Here is a 17,064-nt window from a genome sequence, read left to right on the forward strand (position 1 = left end):
CTGAACCCCAAAGGGTTGTTTCCAGACAAATTCTACTCACGAGTAGAAATTAATGAGCCCGAGTTAGACATGACCCTCAATTTAAATGGGTTCAGCCCTGAGTAGAGGAAGCCTAATGCTTCTCTGTGCGGCGACTTACTTTATCCGCAAACAAAATTTGGTTTCATTCCGCAGGGCACACAAGACGCCGCCGGAGCAATGCTAAGTAGCAAACTTTTAATCGACAAAAGTTGTTCGCAGGTTAGATAAGACCCTCCGGCAGAGTCCGGCCAATTGACGACTCAAATGCTGTGGGGGAGATCTTTAGCGGAAGCCAAATCGAACGTGGACCAGATGAACAATTCGAAATCTGCGAGCCGATAAGGGCTGGGGATAGCCTCAAACCAGCAGATTCCCTTCCGCTGGTTTGAGAACTGCAGTTTGCAAGCTAAGCGCTGGGACCGCACGATTCTATGCTGCCGACAGGATAATTTCGACACCTACCGACGTAGGTGAATTCTAGACTTGGCGCCCTTGGGGGGGGCTGCCGGCGCGGCCTCCTCACCCCACCCCTTTCACGACCAGGGGGTCGGCAGGAACGGCAAACGGATTATTTTAAAATCCGCGAGCCTTTTGAAAAATAAAATTTGAATCGGCCTAAATTTGCAGCACAGGAAGTCCACCTCCGTCCATTTGCAAGGACGGATTTACGGGACTCCTCAAGATCTTGCGATGGAAAAATCAGGAGCGTGACCCCCCAAAAAAGTCTTCTAAGACTTGTACGGAGAGTCAGTGGCCCAAGATTTGCATTTAGACAGCGCCAGGAACCCAGAGGCTGAAAGGTCATTTGCCACCCCACTACAAAACAAAACCCTTGAGAAAACTTTAAACCTCTATGGGCATTATCTGAAATGAGCACCTTCAGGAAGGGGGGAGGGCAGGGGGAGGGGAGAGGAAGAGAAAGGAAGTTCCCCCCCACCCCACCAATTCATTGATTCCTCAAGCCACCAACACAATTTATCTCCCTGCTTTTTTGTTCCTTTGGAACATTACGCTTGCTAAAATAGATAAAATCTCCAATATAATATATATTTATATATACACATATATATATGTATAAGTTTTAAAACGTTTAACAAACTAAAAACTCTGGAAGCTTCGTCTCGTATTTAATAGACCCCCCTCTCTTTCCCCCTCCAACCTGGTTTCCAAAACTTTCCTCTAAACACCTCTTTTCCCCCACCCCCAAGGGCAGGAAAAAACAAAAAAAACCTTAAAAATTAATCTGCGGCTAACGAGAGGGGTACAACAAACTGCCTATTATTATGGGGAAGATCACAAACAAGATATATATATATATATTATAGACTTATAAGGCTATTCTTTTCCTCGCCCCCGCAAAAAAGAGCGAGGAAACCCATATTTTAAAAGAGGAACTGGAGGAAAAGTTATAACTAGATTTTGTGACACCTTTTTTTCTCTCGTTACGGGTTTTTTTTTGGGTTGTTTTTGTTTTTTAGGAGAGTTCTTCCGTTTCGCCCTCGGACTTCGCCCCCCCTACATTCAAACCCCCCGACGCCGCTTTGGCGCTGGAACTCCCGTCAAAGTGCTGTTCTAAGCCGTCCTGCGGCGCAGTCGCATCCTGCATTTCGTGGGCCTCCTCGCCGCCCGCCAGGCTCCCGTCGTCGGGGTTGGAAGCCGGGGCGGGGGGCGCAGATGCATCTCTCACGCGGGGCTTGCGTCCCCTCCGGGAAGGGATGCCGTTGCAGCCATCCTTCTTAAGGTGCCGGTGCAAGTGGTCGGAGCGGACGAAAGTCTTGAAGCAGCTCTCGCACTGGTAGGGGCGCAGGCCCGTGTGGACGCGCATGTGGTTCTTCAGGTCGTAGTTGTGGGCAAACGCCGCCCCACACTGCTGACAAAGGTACGGCTTCTCGCCGGTGTGTTTCCTCATGTGAACCTTCAGCTTGTCCTGCCTGCGTCGGAAAGAGGAGGAAGGAAAAGTTACGGAGGGAAGATTTAAGACAGAAGTACTGTTGTTGTTTTATGGGACGCGGGTGGCGCTGTGGGTTGAACCACAGAGCCTAGGACTTGCCGATTAGAAGGTCGGCAGTTCGAATCCCCGTGACGGGGTGAGCGCCCGTTGCTCGGTCCCTGCTCCTGCCAACCTAGCACTTCGAAAGCACGTCAAAGTGCAAGTAGATAAATAGGTACCACTAAGGCGGGAAGGTAAACGGCGTTTCTGTGCGCTGCTCTGGTTCGCCAGAAGCGGCTTAGTCATGCTGGCCACATGACCCGGAAGCTGTATGCCGGCTCCCTCGGCCAGTAAAGCGAGATGAGCGCTGCAACCCCAGAGTCGGTCACGACTGGACCTAATGGTCAGGGGTCCCTTTACCTTTTTTACTGTTTGTTTGTTTTAATGGGACACGGGTGGCGCTGTGGGTTAAACCACAGATCCTAGGACTTGCGGATTAGAAGGTCAGCGGTTCGAATCCCCGCGACGGGGTGAGCTCCCGTTGCTCGGTCCCAGCTCCTGCCCAGTTCGAAAGCATGTCAAAGTGCAAGTAGATAAATAGGTACCGCTCCAGCTGGAAGGTAAACGGTGTTTCCGTGCGCTGCTCTGGTTCGCCAGAAGCGGCTTAGTCCTGCTGGCCACATGACCCAGAAGCTGTACACCGGCTCCCTCGGCCAATAAAGCGAGATGAGCGCCGCAACCCCAGAGTGGTCTGCGACTGGACCTAATGTTCAGGCGTATCTTTACCTTTTTACTGGGGGGGTACAGGGGGCGGGCAGGTGTGGTGGACTCCTGGTCCTGAATGGGGCAACTGTGTGCCTGAAGGACCAGGTGCGCAGCCGGGGGGTCATTTTGGATTATTAATAAATAATAATAATAATAATAATTTATTGTTTGTACCCCACCCATCTGACTGGGTTTCCCCAGCCACTCTGTGGGGCTTCCAACAAAGATTAAAAATATATTAAAATGTCAACACATTAAAAGCTTCCCTGAACAGGGCTGCCTTCAGATGTCTTCTAAAAGTCTGGTAGTAGTTGTTCTCTTTGACATCTGATGGGTGGGCTTTCCACAGGGCGGGCGCCACCACCGAGAAGGCCCTCTGCCTGGTTCCCTGTAGCTTTGCTTCTTGCAGGGAGGGAACTGTCAGAAAGCCATTGGAGCTGGACCTCGGAGACTCACAGCTGTCCATGGAAGCGCAGGTCAATTCTGTGTCCAGGGCAGCTGTCTACCAGCTCCACCAGGTACGCAGGATGAGACCCTCCCTGCCTGGAAACTGTCTGGCCAGAGTGGTCCATGCTCTGGTTATCTCCTGCTTGGACTTCTGCCACGCGCTCTAAGTGGGGCTACCTTTGAAGGTGACCCGGAAACTGCAACTAATCCAGAATGCGGCAGCTAGACTGGTGACTGGGAGTGGCTATCGAGACCATATAACACCGGTCCTGAAAGACCTACATTGGCTCCCAGGACGTTTCCGAGCACAATTCAAAGTGTTGGTACTGACCTTGAAAGACCTAAACAGCCTTGGCCTAGTATACGTGAAGAAGTATACTTCTTCCCCAAACACTGAGGTCCAGCTCCAAGGGCCTTCTGGCGGTTCCCTCCCTGCGAGAAGTGAGGTTACAGGGAACTAGGCAGAGGGCCTTCTTGGTAGTGGCTCCCTCCCATCACATGTCAAGGAAATAGACAACTATCTGACTTTTAGAAGACATCTGAAGGCAGCCCTATTTAGGGAAGTTTCTAAAGTTTGATGTTTTCTTGTGCTTTTAATATTCTGTTGAGAGCCGCCCAGAGTGCCTTGGGAAACCCAGCCAGATGGGCAACATTAAGATAAATTCAACAGTGTAAATAAGTTTTAATGGATATAATAATGGAATACTGAATGGTATGGTTTCTGTAAAATACGCAGGGATTTATGATACGCAAAATGAACCATGGAAAGAGAAGAAGGGAAGTCACTGACATTTTAAGGTTGTTTAAAGGAATATTCTAAATGTGTAAAACAGAAATTCTTATAAAAATTATAGGGGGAAGGAAATGAGGTACATTTTGCGACTGGCGAGGTTCCCAACTGCAACCACGTGGAGATTTGTGGGTGCTAGGCTGGCTCCTTATACCAAGACCAGGAGGGTCCGCTCTGGCCGGCAACAGCTCTCCGTGCTGCCAGACAGGACTTTCCATTCCCAGTCTGACCCTGAGATGCCACTGCGTGCAAAATAAGGTGCTCTACTATGTCCAAGTGGCAATGGTGGTTTTTTGGGTGTGTGTTTTGGGGGGGGTGTTTTGTGACAGCAGTCACGAAATTAAAAGACGCCTGCTTCTTGGGAGAAAAGCAACGACAAACCTGGACAGCATCTTAAAAAGCAGAGACATCACCTTGCCAACAAAGGTCCATATAGCTAAAGCTATGGTTTCCCCAGTAGTGATGTATGGAAGTGAGAACTGGACCATAAAGAAGGCTGATCGCCGAAGAATGGATGCTTTTGAATTCTGGTGCTGGAGGAGACTCTTGAGAGTCCCATGGACTGCAAGAAGAACAAACCTCTCCATTCTGAAGGAAATCAGCCCTGAGTGCTCACTGGAAGGACAGATCCTGAAGCCGAGGCTCCAAGACTTTGGCCGCCTCATGAGAAGAGAAGACTCCCTGGAAAAGACCCTGATGTTGGGAAAGATGGAGGGCACAAGGAGAAGGGGACGACAGAGGACGAGATGGTTGGACAGTGTTCTCGAAGCTACCAGCATGAGTTTGACCAAACTGCGGGAGGCAGTGGAAGACAGGAGTGCCTGGCGTGCTCTGGTCCAGGGGGTCACGAAGAGTCGGACACGACTAAGCGACTAAACAAAAAGTGTGTTTTTGTGCATCTCACAGCTTCAAAGGTTGTTAGGGGCATCTATCTGCATGTCATGGGATTCGGGGTGGGGAGTAGAGTGTGGGCAAAAACATCCTCCATGGTTCTCCCCGGCGTTATTTTCATGCCATCTTCCCCCGAGTGCGGCAGGCTGCTCCACCCATCAATCTTCCTAATGCACCGCAGTTTATGAACTAGGCTGCAACAGAGCTGCTTTTAATGCATAAGGGACTCTCCCTTCCAGAGGGGAGGGGAGGCGGAAAATAAGAGCAGAGAACATTACAGGGAGTGCGGGGTGGGGAGAAACAAGAAAGGGCGTTCGGCATCACGAGGGACTGATTTAGACTCTTCAGCTCATATGAGGCTTGCTTCCTCCACCCCAAAGACGGTATTGCACCCCCTCCAAAACTGGAACAGCCAGTGCCGGATTACGTATAAGCTAAACAAGGGCCCCACTCTCTTTAAAGGGAAAATTTAAAGGGAAAAAAACCTGGGTGCACATTTCCAAAACATAATATTAAAAACCCCAAATAAAATAAAACCTACACACAGCAACAGTGTTGTGCAGGCTCCTATTTTGTTATGTGCAAATGGCTTTAGATACCTATTAGGTCCGTAAATGACCACATAGGCATATATTCAACACAAAAAACAGCGACAATTTGTGGTTGACAAAGGACAGCTGGACATATAAAGGGCCCCCATTACCTCCAGTAGCTTACCCTGCCCGTACGGGCCAGTCTTGACAGACTCTAGGGTTGTGCGCCCATCTCACTCAAGAGGCCGGGGGCCAGCGCTGTCCGCAGACACTTCCGGGTCACGTGGCCAGCGTGACAAGCTGCATCTGGCGAGCCAGAGCCGCACACGGAAACGCCGGTTACCTTCCCGCTAGTAAGCGGTCCCTATTTATCTACTTGCACCCGGGGGTGCTTTCAAACTGCTAGGTTGGCAGGCGCTGGGACCGAAAGACGGGAGCACACCCCGCCGCGGGGATTTGAACCGCCAACCTTTCGATTGGCAAGCCCTAGGCGCTGAGGCTTTTACCCACAGCGCCACCCTAAATCCGGCCGTGTGCACAGACCCAGGATCAGGGCCACCTCTTTTCATAGCTGTCAACTTACAGATTTGAAAATAAGGGGCCAGCAGCCTCGAAAATAAGGGATCAGCAGCCAAAATAAGGGAACAACAATTACTTTGATAAAATACATCTTTTGTTGCGTGCAAATGGCTTTAGATACCTATTAGGTCCATAAATGACCATATAGCATATATTCAACACACACAAAAGCAACGATTTGTTGTTGACAAAGCACAGCTGGACATAGAAAGGGCCCCATTACCTTCAGTAGCTTATTTAAGGGACATCATCAATAAGGGACAGCAGCGGGACATGGCGCTGGGATAAGGGACTGTCCCGCCAAATAAGGGACGCTTGACAGCTATGCCTCTTTTTTTCAAGGTTAAATCAGCCACAACACTCCCTACCACTTTTGCAAAGCAGATCTAACAGATCCAAAATGGGCAGTGTTAGAAGTTGTGGTTACCACAATAGGATGTCTAGGTACCCATTTCCCCCCTATGAAATTTGTTGTTATTATTATTATTCCTCATTTCATTTCTATATTGCTTTATTTTTTAAAGAAAACAATCTCAAAGTGGTTGACAACGCATTGAAATATCAAATCTTAAAGGTAAAGGGACCCCTGACCATTAGGTCCAGTCATGGCCGACTCTGGGGTTGTGGCGCTCATCTCGCTTTATTGGCCGAGGGAGCCGGCGTACAGCTTCCGGGTCATGTGGCCAGCATGACTAAGCCGCTTCTGGCGAACCAGAGCAGCGCATGGAAACACCATTTACCTTCCCGCCGGAGAGGTAACCTATTTATCTACTTGCACTTTGACGTGCTTTCGAGCTGCTAGGTTGGCAGGAGCAGGGACCAAGCAACGGGAGCTCACCCCGTCGTGGGGATTCGAACCGCCGACCTTCTGATCAGCAAGTCCTAGGCTCAGTGGTTTAACCCACAGCGCCAACCCGCGTCCCCTATCAAATCTTAACAATCCAGAATAAAAGAAATGCCAGCTTCACGGAAAATATTTCAGATCCTCCTCGAAGGGACATTTGCCTTTCCCCCTATTTATTTACCAGATTAATTTATAGGGCTGCCCTGTCACGGATAAGAGATGAGTGGAAGTGCTTTGAAGAGCATCATAAAGGGTATAATAGTGAATTTAACCTACACGTAAGAATGAACATATGGGCAGCAGATAGCATTAAAGGAAGGAAGATTTGAGACAAAAATGGGTGGAATAAAAGATTATGCAGCTGACCAAAGACTACCTAGAATGCCATGCAGAGATGAAGTCTGAGGAAAAGAGACAATGGCCAATATTGTATGATACATATATTTCAGTTCTCAAAGCTCTTGACCCGAACTCAAGGTTGTCATCTGAACTAGCGAGGCGTTTAACTGAGAATCAGTCACAGTCCATTCATCCTTTGAAAAATAGGATTTGCCGCAAAATGGCAACTAGACATTCTGTCTTGGCGACTCCAACCTTGGTTGAAGGAGCCATTTAGCACCTAGATTATATATCTGAGTTTCTAACACCGCCCATCGCCAAATCTTTAGCTCCACGTGGCCATGATTTTTGGCCCCTTGGTTGGCTCAGCTTGATGGGAACTAGAGTTCAGTAATACCCGACTGGCTGCTGCAGAGTTCTACTCGGAAGAAAACCTCTAAGTGGCTTAAAAAGGTCCAGCTCCGAGGGCCTTCTGGCGGTTCCCTTGCTGCGAGAAGCAAAGCTACAGGGAACCAGGCAGAGGGCCTTCTCAGTGGTGGCACCCGCCCTGTGGAACGCCCTCCCACCAGATGTCAAAGAGAACAACGGCTACCAGACTTTTAGAAGACATCTAAAGGCAGCCCTGTTTAGGGAAGCTTTTAATGTTTAACAGACCACTGTATTTTAATATTTTGTTGGAAGCCGCCCAGAGTGGCTGGGTATAAATAATAAATTATTATTATTATTATTATTATTATTATTATTATTATTATTATTGAGGAATAATTGTCTCATGTTAGCCAGAAAACATACTGTGAAATACACGTATGCACAACCTCTCGTTGTCATTTCAAACGTAGTTAAAATGGCAACCTGGTAAGAAACTTCCATACCTTGGAAGTCAAATGGAATCCGTTCCAGAAGGCTGTTCGACTTCCAAAACATTTGGAAACCGAAGTGCGGCTTCCGATTGGCTGCAGAAGCCCTGTTGGACGTTTGGCTTCCAAAAATAGTTCGCAAGCCGGAACAGTCACTTTCAGGTTTGCGGCATTCGGGAGCCAAAATGTTTGGGAACTAATCTGTTCAAAAACCAAGATACAACTGTATATCTAAGGGGCCCACAGTCAAATAATAATAATAATAATAATAATAATAATAATAATAATAATAATAGTAACAGCTCACAACAAGCCCCCCCCCCAGTTTACTAGTCCTCAGAAATGTTTAATCTAGCTTCCTGCCCCTGGACCAATTTTCTGGCACTGACTTTTGGCTTACAAAGAACCAACTTTTAAGCACATTCTTATTTCCAAAGCTTGGAACATTGCTTCTTTGGAAAATACCCAGGGTGTCCTATAATGAGAACCAGATTGGGAGACCTGGGAGAAGAGGGTTCGAAGCCCCGCTCGGCTCAGTGGATGCGTACAAATGTAATCAACTAATAATAATGAGGGAAATAATAATAACTTTTCAGAGATGGAAAGAAGATAAAGTTCCTACCAGAGAAGAATGGCATAAGAAGTTGATGGACTATGCCGAAATGGTCAAAATGACCAGAAGAATCAGAAATCAGGAAGACCAAAATTTTTAATAATGAATGGGGGAAATTTATAACTTATCTTAAAGACCATTGTAAACAGTTAAAATCGTTAGTAGGATTGGATTAACACTTGTAGTTTAATGGTGAATTTTGGACACAATGGAGAGATAAAAGATGTGGGATTATCATAAAAAATGTAGGAGGAAATTATTAATAATAGGATCCACAAAGGGAAGGAGGGAAGTCCAGGAGATTCTCTGGAATCTTGTTTCTATGTTGTACGTCCGGTATGTGACTGCAAAGTTTTAAACTTTACTAAATAAATAAAACGTATCATAACGAGCAAGAAACAAACAAAAAACAACAAAAACTAAAGCAACAGGTTAAAAACAAACAAACTTTTTTGCAAGAAGTTTCCTACCTTGTTTTCCTGGGTGCAATTTTGTTCCTCCAGTAACTTGGGGCATTGACAGGGAAGGGCAAATTATGGGTTGTGGATCTTAGCATACCTTTCAAACGCCTCTCCAGGTGTGTTCAAAGAGATCCGCTTGCATTTTGGGAGGCCGCTGGCACACACCTGAGCAGGCCATTGGGGGGGGGGTCTTGTCCACCAAAACCCGCCTCCCCCCCAAGAGGTCGGATTAACAGAGAACGCCGTTTCAATGCTCTAAATCCACATTGTTTTCAATGCCACCTCCCCTCCCTGGCCACATCTGTGCTTAAAATTGCGTACGGCTGACCTGCAGAGAACTTGGAAAGTTCCTTTTTTTTAACGTTCCAAGACGTCCAAAGAGAAGCGAACTAATTCAGTTCACGGTCAGTTCGCAGTTCAGTTACAAATGATCTCTGGCAATTCCGCCCCACCTGCAGCGTTTAGATCAGGGGTCAGCAAACGTTTTCAGCAGGGGGCCAGTCCACCGTCCCTCAGATCTTATGGGCGGCTGGACTATATTTTGGAAAAAAATATGAACAAATTCCTATGCCCCACAAATAAACCAGAGATGCATTTTAAATAAAAGTGAGGTAGGAGAACTGTGGAGGGGGGGGAGAGGAATCACACATGGCAAGCCTTGTGCCCCTTTGGTTTCAGCTAGTATGTGGTTAGAAGACTCTGAATAGCCTCTGAATTTTCACGGCCCTCTAGCAGCTATGGTGGCTCACTGACCAGAGGTTGTGTATTTTGTGTTAACTCTGGAAATGTATACAGTTGAACCTTGGTTTTTGAACGCCTTGGTACTTGTACGTTTTGCCTCCTGAACGCCGAAAACCCAGAAGTAAATGCTCTGGTTTTTGAACGCTTTTCGGAACCCAAACCTCTGACGCAGCTTGAGTGCAAGAAGCTCTTGCAACCAATCGGAAGCCGCACCTCGGTTGTCAAATGTTTCGGAAGTTGAACGGTCTTCCGGAACGGATTACGTTCGACAACCGAGGTTAGACCGTACTTGATTCTTACCCAACTGAGCCTCCTAGAGGGGAATATGTATGTAAAGACATCGACATCTAGCTGGGAGGCAGGAAAAGAGGTCAAAACGCAGCACCACTCACCTCAAGAAGCGTAATTCAGGCCTATCTGAAATTCACTTCCAAGCATTTCGTGTGGCGTCTCCCCTTCGGAACTCCCTGCCAATTTATTGAGAGCAAGCCTTCACCGCGCCCACTCTCCTGCTTAGACAAGCCTACCCAGATGCTTAGAAAAGTTGTGGTGGTTGCAAACTATTTTAGTACAGCGGTACCTCGGTTTTCGAACGTTGACGAACGTTTCGGAACTCGGACGCTGTAAACCCGGAAGTAAACACTTCCGTTTTCGAACGCGGCTCGGAAGTCAAAATGGCTTCCGCTGAGCGTATGTTATTTTCCTCCATTAAATCTGCAGGCCGCATTTTGCGCCTCTGTTTCCGGAACTTGGACGGTCTTCCGGAACAGGTTACGTTCGGAAACCGAGGTACCACTGTATTTGAACCTTCGTATGTTGCAAAGCACAGTTGCAATTCCACCCCTCGATTGTTTCATCTTTCGCAAATCGCCTTGTATAAGGAGTGTATAAATTTACGAAAATTTAGAACGAACGAACGATAAATAATATTCTCACAGTAGTAAGGACTGGGATCTTCCGGAGGGGGGCAACACTGCGGACCCGCCCCCAGCCCGCCCCCTCTCCCTGTGCTCACCTCGTAAACCGAACTTTGCAAATGTTACATTCATACGGCTTCTCTCCCGTGTGGGTCCGGATGTGGCGAGGGAGTTTGCCCGCCCCTTGAATCACCTTCTCACAGATGGGGCACTTCTGGAATGCTTTCGCCCGGATCTTCTTCTCCGACTTGTGGGACCAGGACGGGTACTCGCCCCCCTCTTGGGAAGTGCTAAAGTATTTCAAGTAATAATCCATGACTCCGTCGTCGTCTTTGCGGTCGTCCTCGGCCAGCTGTTGCCGCTCCACGGAATTGATCATCCGTTGCAGGAGGGTGCTGGCGGCCAGGCCGTCCACCTCCCGGGGGTCCGCCTCCTCGCCCTCCCCGGGGACGAAGGCGGGGGAGCCCCCCGCCTCCTGCTGGTCCAGTTGAGCCGCCGCCTCGTCCTCCCCGGGCACCGTGGCCAGGCTGTGCCCGCCGTACTGTCCGTTCTGCGAGGCGGGGAACAAGGGTCCCTGGGCGGCGGCCGCCTTGGCCTCTTCGGCGTCCAGCCACATCTTGCCGTCGGGATCGCCGTCGTTCGCCTTTGGTCTGTCGCTGAGGGCGGCCTGAGTGTAGAAGTCCAAGCCGTTGCAGTCTGGCTCCTCCTTGACCTCCGGGCCCCGGAAGCCGAGCCGCTGAAGGTCCCTCAAGTCCGGGTTGGTCCACGGGTACGTGCCCTGTTGCCCGTTGATGGGGTTGCTCTGAAAAAACTCCAGGTATTCTTTCGCTCTGAGATGGTTCCTTTGATCAATTTGATCTACTGTGTCCATCTGGTCGTGCTTGGCCAGAATCTTCCTGTCCAGCAGATCCGTGCAAACGTCCCTGACCGCCTGGATCTCTAGCAGCGTGGCGGCGTTGAGGATCTCGCCCACGTTCGAAGTGCTGACGGTGAGGGTGGCCGTGTAGGCGAACTCCAGCAGGGACGAGAGGGCCTCGGCGCTCACAAAGTCTATCTCGTACACGTTCTGCTGGTCGACCACCAGCCCTGAGGTGAAGAGCTTCTTGAAGTACTGGCTGCAGGCCGCCAGGACCGAGCGGTGCGTGGGGAACTCCTGCCCGTCCACCAGGATCACCACGTCGCAGAGCAGGCCGTGGTTCCGCTGCTCGTTCAGGCTGCTCAAGATGTCGCTGCTGTGGTCGGGGAAGGGGATTCCGATGGGGCCGTCCACACCGCCCTCCATGCTGACACCAGGGGGCTGGGGAGAGGAAAGAGAAACTATCAAGCAGTGCTAGAAACCGTCAAGCGGTGCTGGAAACCCTCAAGCGGTGCTAGAAACCGTCAAACGGTGCTGGAAACCGTCAAACGGTGCTAGAAACCGTCAAGCGGTGCTAGAAACCGTCAAACAGTGCTAGAACCTGCCCCCCCCGCAGGTGGCCTCTGGGAAATGATATATAATGAGCCAGAGAAAATGTTTAAGATAACTTTTGTTAAAAAAACCAGAGGCCTTTTTAAAGGTATTATAGGTGAGGAACTACCAAAATAAAATTGGGAATTCCATCAGTAAGAGCGTGGCAAAACTATGTGAACACATAGACTTGGCAAGGTCACGGCTAGCGGAGGACTGCGCAAAACCCGAAGCTTGGGGTGCGCTGAGCTCAGCGCACCCCAAGCTTCTGGGTGCTGGCAAGGTCTCCGCTAGCCGTGGGAGAGCTGCGTCTCCCACAGCTAGCGGATAGCTTCCTGAAGCCTGCATTCACCCCATAGGACGCACACACATTTCCCCTTCATTTTTGGAGGGGAAAAAGTGCGTCCTATAGGGCAAAAAATACTGTATAACCAGACCTAATACTGCTCTGTATTTTAACAAAAAAACCCACCAAAATGGTGCATCTGGAAGACAACACATTGTGCAAATTTGGTATATTTGGTGTAACTAATATGCAATTACAGTGGTACCTCGGGTCTTCGGGTATTGTAATTTTGAGTTATTAATGCGGCAAACCCAGAAGTGTATACTTCCGGGTCTCGTCGCGCGCGCATGTGCAGAAACGCTTTGCACATGCGCAGAAACACTCTATCGGCCGTGTGTGCGCGCAGAAGTGGCGCCTCCGGATACAGACTTTTCGGGATAAGTATGGACCCCCGAGACGAATTACCGTATTTTTTGCTCTATAAGACTCACTTTTTCCCTCCTAAAAAGTAAGGGGAAATGTGTGTGCGTCTTATGGAGTGAATGCAGGCTGCGCAGCTATCCCAGAAGCCAGAACAGCAAGAGGGATTGCTGCTTTCACTGCGCAGCGATCCCTCTTGCTGTTCTGGCTTCTGAGAGTCAGAATATTTTTTTTCCTTGTTTTTCTCCTCCAAAAACTAACTGCGCCTTGTGGTATGGTGCGTCTTATGGAGCAAAAAATACGGTAAGTTCATATTTGGAGGGTTCACTGTATTTTGAAACCACCACCTGCTCCAAATACGGTGGACGCTCGGGTTGCGAACGTGATCTGGACAGGATGGACATTCGCAACACACAGCGGCTCGTCAGCACATGCGCAGGTCTCAAATCAGCGCTTCTGTGCATGCACAATTTAGCACTTCTGCGCATGCGCGACCTCTGAAATCCAGAAGTAACCCATTCTGGTAATTCTGGGTTTTGGCGGTCCGTAACCCAGGTGGTGCTGTGGGTTAAACCACACAGCCTAGGACTTGCTGATCAGAAGGTTGGCGGTTCGAATCCCCGCAATGACGGGGTGAGCTCCCGTTGCTCGGTCCCAGCTCCTGCCAACCTAGCAGTTCGAAAGCACGTCAAAGTGCAAGTAGATAAATAGGTACCACTCTGGCGGGAAGGTAAACGGCGTTTCTGTGCACTGCTCTGGTTCGCCAGAAGCGGCTTAGTCCTGCTGGCCACATGACCCGGAAGCTGTACGCCGGCTCCCTCGGCCAATAAAGCGAGATGAGCGCCGCAACCCCAGAGTCGGCCACGACTGGATCTAATGGTCAGGGGTCCCTTTACCTTTAACCCAAAGAACGCAACCTGAAGTGTCTGTAACCCAAGGTATGACTGTACTTTGGAACATCCAGGATTCAGAAGGGAATATACCCATTTCTGGGACAGCTCAGTGGGTTAGAGCATGGGATTCTTTAAGGCCAGGGTTCTGGGTTCGAGTCCTGTGTTGGGCCAAGGGATTCTTGCACCACGGAGGGTTGGGCGAGATCACCCCCTTACTCCACAATTCTATGACCCGCGCTGACATGCACCTCGTTGTACATCCGAGTCATCCGGGTGCTTGTTTGCACATCGCCCTCCCATGCCATAGTCATGATGAGACAGGAAAGACTGGCTCCCCACCCACCAAGCGCCAACACGAAACAGAAGGAAATTCTGGTTTGCCCAACCATGCAGGGTTTCTGGAGTGCCACAAGAGAGGCTGCGAGCAACACCCACCCGCAACAGGCACGTTCCTGGCTCAAGAGAAACCAGGGTGGATAAAAACCAATGATTAAAAAACACACAGCAAAAAACGGAATTTTTATTTACTTAAATTGGATTTTTTAAAAAATATTAAATTGGATTTTTTAAATGCTTTTGGAGGAAAAATCATTCCGAAGATTTTCTCTTAAAGTTACATTCTAGTCCGAAGGCTATTCATTAGGAAATAAGGATTTGTTTTAAGTTTTTCATGTGTGCTAAAATCAGCCTAAGTTTTTTTTTTTTAATTGTTTAACCACATCAGTTAACAAACATGGACACATATGCTATAATGTTATTGTTTTAGCCAAACGAATTGTTTAAATTGTTACGATTATTTTTCTCCTTCCAATTAAGTACAGCAGAAAAGTTGTCCAAATATAAACAGTCAACTTATTAAACCTCGCAACAATTTCACAATTGCCTGTCTGTGTATTTCGAATAGTATAACCAAATCAGTCATTTTTGATATAACTGTAAAAAAAAAAAAAAATGACTCCGGAAATTTATTATTCCAAAAATGAAACGGGTTGTAAATATTAAGATTATACCAGCAAGAATGACTCTTTCTGTACAAAATAATCATGATTTAAATCAAGTCTTACTGACTAGTGATTTAAATCGATTTGATTTAAACCAAACCCCACCCTGAGAGAAACCCACCATTCCAAACCCCGCCGGACCTCCTTTTGAGGAACTCAGCAAACGTTGCAGGCTTCTAGCCCTCAAGTTCCTATTCTGCGAGCACTAAGAAAAGCTGGATAGAGAGATTGCGCCAAGTTAGCACGTTGACAAGATTTCCCTTTATTCTGTGCATTCAGGTATTTGGCAAAAGAATGGTTTTAATAGTCATGGGGGAAAGCCAGTAAGGCGCCACTGATGCCAAGACTTCTGCGATATCAGCAGGCTTGCCTTCTTGGCACTGAGGACTAGTGCCTTGGTTTCAATTTAATAAAAACCAACATTCTCAGGGAGCAGGAACCTGTGTCCCAGGGGTCTGCAACATAAGGCCCATGGGCCACAAGGGTCATTTAACCGGCCCACGGACCCCCCGCTTGGTTCCCATGCGCTGCACTAAACCGGCGCAGAGCACAGCACAGCAGGGACCGCCCTCCACGACGCTGGCCGGCTTCCCATTGGCTGCAGGAAGCTGCGCATGCCTCCTCCGCGCCGGAAATAGAGTTTGCGCATGTGTGCGCACGCGCACTCCGGCCCGCTGCGGCGTCTGCAGGACCATAAACCGGCCCAAGCCACAAAAACTTTGCCGACACCTGCGGTCCAGTAACAATGTTTTGTGCTGCTGGTGCAACTGTGGCGTTCAAATAGCTGCCTACCAAACTCCTCACGCCGCTAGTCCTCAATCTTGTTCCTGTTTTGTTGTTTTCGTTTCAACTGTTTACTCGCTTTTTTTTACCTTGCGTTTCACCCTGAGATCTTGTGAGAAGGGTGGTACATAAATCTAAACTACAACAACTACTACAACAAGCTTTGCTGAAGGAAATCTGCTCTTAAGTAAGGCTCTTACATCTTATTACTCATTTTAGACCACGGTCGGCAAACTTTTCAGCAGGGGGCCGGTCCATTGTCCCTCAGACCTTGTGGGGGCCGGACTATATTTTGAAGGGGAAAAATGAACCAATTCCTATGCCCCACAAATAAGCCAGAGATGCATTTTAAATAAAAGGACACATTCTACTCATGTAAAAACACGCTGATTCCCGGACCGTCCGCAGGCCGGATTGAGAAGGTGATTGGGCCGGATCTGGCCCCCGGGACATAGTTTGCCCACCCATGTTTTAGAGCCTTAAGGTCCTAATATTCCCCTCCCATCTCCCCAATCCAGGGTCTTTGTGTGGACACCAATGGCAGAGATTTTTGCTGGATGCAGCAATTCCCTCTTGTGCCTGAAGAGAGCTCTGTAGGCTGGGCACAAACAGCCGCAGCGAGCCCGAGGTTACCCGTTCAAATCCTGACATGCCTCCTCTTGTGACAATGCGAAGGCTCGCGTTACAATTAAATTCATTAACGCTGAATTGCATTCTTTGCTCTCTATTTTTTTTAAAAGGGAAACTAAACTATGCAAATCGAAACGACGACAATACTGCTTGCCCTCTCGAGAGCTTGGGAGCGGCTCAAATGCTTCGCCACCGTGTCCGTGACTATAATTCCTACAAACAACCGGGCGAGGTAGGCTAGGCTGACTGGTAGATGGGAAAAGAATCATGGAATCAAGAGTTAAAGGACATGATCCGCAATGGGGGGAAAGCAAGGAAGATGCAAAGGTAGGCTAGCAAAGTGGTGTGGCCTGAGGAGAAGAGAGCCGTGAGGGCCAGAGGGGGTCATTTCACCCCTTGGCCTAAATGCATAGATCAGGGGTAGGCAACCTTGGGACGCGGGTGGCGCTGTGGGTTAAACCACAGAGCCTAGGGCTTGCTGATCAGAAGGTCGGCAGTTCGAATCCCTGCGATGGGGTGAGCTCCCGTTGCTCGGTCCCTGCTCCTGCCAACCTAGCAGCTCGAAAGCACGTCAAGTGCAAGTAGATAAATAGGTACCGCTCCAGCGGGAAGGTAAATGGCGTTTCTGTGCGCTGCTCTCGTTCGCCAGAAGCGGCTTAGTCCTGCTGGCCACATGACCCGGAAGCTGTACGCCGGCTCCCTTGGCCAGTAAAGCGAGATGAGCGCCACAACCCCAGAGTCGGCCACGACTGGACCTAATGGTCAGGGGTCCCTTTACCTTAGGCAAACTAAGGCCCGGGGGCCAGATGTTGCCCAATCGCCTTCTAAATTCGGTCCACAGAGGGTCCAGGAATCAGCGTGTTTTTACATGAGTAG

The 17,064-nt window shown here is 48.9% G+C and overlaps 1 protein-coding gene across 1 annotated transcript in view; it reads right to left on the bottom strand.

The window, feature by feature from the left end:
• Positions 1-396: 396 nt before the first annotated feature.
• Positions 397-17,064, bottom strand: part of ZBTB7A (zinc finger and BTB domain containing 7A) — a 57,952-nt gene continuing 41,284 nt past the window's right edge. The window contains exons 2-3 of the mRNA XM_053372644.1: positions 10,827-12,025; positions 397-1,952 (exon numbers count right to left, since the gene is read on the bottom strand). Of these exons, the coding sequence (XP_053228619.1) occupies positions 1,496-1,952; positions 10,827-12,010 (1,641 nt within the window). The 5' untranslated portion in view covers positions 12,011-12,025 and the 3' untranslated portion in view covers positions 397-1,495. The remainder of the gene's footprint in view (positions 1,953-10,826; positions 12,026-17,064) is intronic.

Source organism: Podarcis raffonei, chromosome 18, assembly GCF_027172205.1.
Source record: "Podarcis raffonei isolate rPodRaf1 chromosome 18, rPodRaf1.pri, whole genome shotgun sequence".
NCBI lineage: Eukaryota > Metazoa > Chordata > Lepidosauria > Squamata > Lacertidae > Podarcis > Podarcis raffonei.